General features: G+C 45.6%; 1 protein-coding gene across 1 annotated transcript in view; it reads left to right on the top strand.

Moving 5' to 3' along the window:
* Positions 1 to 1090, top strand: part of LOC106813380 (atrial natriuretic peptide receptor 2-like) — a gene marked incomplete at its 5' end in the record, with an annotated part of 20875 nt that overhangs the window by 19140 nt on the left and 645 nt on the right. Inside the window, one exon of the mRNA XM_014817515.1 lies at positions 3 to 104. Within this exon, the coding sequence (XP_014673001.1) occupies positions 3 to 104 (102 nt within the window). The remainder of the gene's footprint in view (positions 1 to 2; positions 105 to 1090) is intronic.

Here is a 1090-nt window from a genome sequence, read left to right on the forward strand (position 1 = left end):
AGAGATCGCGCGCATGAGCCTGGCCCTGCTCAGCGCCATCCAGAAGTTTCGCATCCGGCATCGACCGGAAGACAGCCTCAAGCTCCGCATCGGAATACACTCCGGTAGGTGGCGTCGTCGTCGTTGCCGTCCGTGTTCCGTCTCTCTCCTTTGTCCTTCCCGTTCCTATTTAGTCCGTTGTTATTTAGGTCATAGAAAAAGGGGGTATAAAATGGCCTTGGTGCGCTTAGGAAAGTACATGATTAATGTAAACACGCGTGCGTTTTTAGTTTTTGCATTAACACAAACATTGCAAAATATCCCAAATGACTACAATCATATTTGTAAATGTTTTTGTAAACAGAAACGCACCTGTGAATTGAAGTACGATGTTAGTGAAGAGAAATATAGATCATAGACCTAGACTAGATCTATCGTAACTATGTTATATATAGGCAACTTATCACCCCTCTTATCTACCTCAATATGGCGGCGGGGACTTTCCGATATAAAATATTATGAGACTTTTCCTCGCGGCATACCGTCGACCGAGGGACATGCACGTGCCGTGAGTCGAGTCGTCTCTGACTAGCGTAACGGTTGCGGTTGCGGTTGCGGTTGCGGATGTTTATTTATCTTTCCTCTCGCTGGACGTGGTGTTAGACGAACTATCGTCTGGCAACAGCGAGCCGACCGAGTCTATGTGGAAGTATGCGCCAACGATTTTTTGTCCACAATGAAGTTCAACATGTCAACAACCGTTACAAAATCGCGACGATATACAATTTCGATGATCGCCTCTCTCTCTCTCTCTCTCTCTCTCTCTTCCTGTCTCTCTCTCTCTCTCTCCCTGTCTTTCTCTTTCTCTCTCACGCTCTTTCTTTCACCGGAATGTTATTCTTTCTTTCCTCTTTCTTCTCGTTTCCTCTTCATTCTTCACCGTTTTTAAAGTACCAAGTTTGAAACGTGTAATACTTTCTCCGGCGATAATAGCAATCCAATGGAAACGCGATATAATCAATATAAGTTAGTTTATTAATTGGTTCCCAGAGCGAGGCGTCGTCGTGTGGACGTCGTTTCGTCGTGCGCGGGGGAGGGTTGCAGAGGAATA

The sequence above is a fragment of the Priapulus caudatus genome, unplaced genomic scaffold (genome assembly GCF_000485595.1).
Source record: "Priapulus caudatus unplaced genomic scaffold, Priapulus_caudatus-5.0.1 Scaffold763, whole genome shotgun sequence".
NCBI lineage: Eukaryota > Metazoa > Priapulida > Priapulimorpha > Priapulimorphida > Priapulidae > Priapulus > Priapulus caudatus.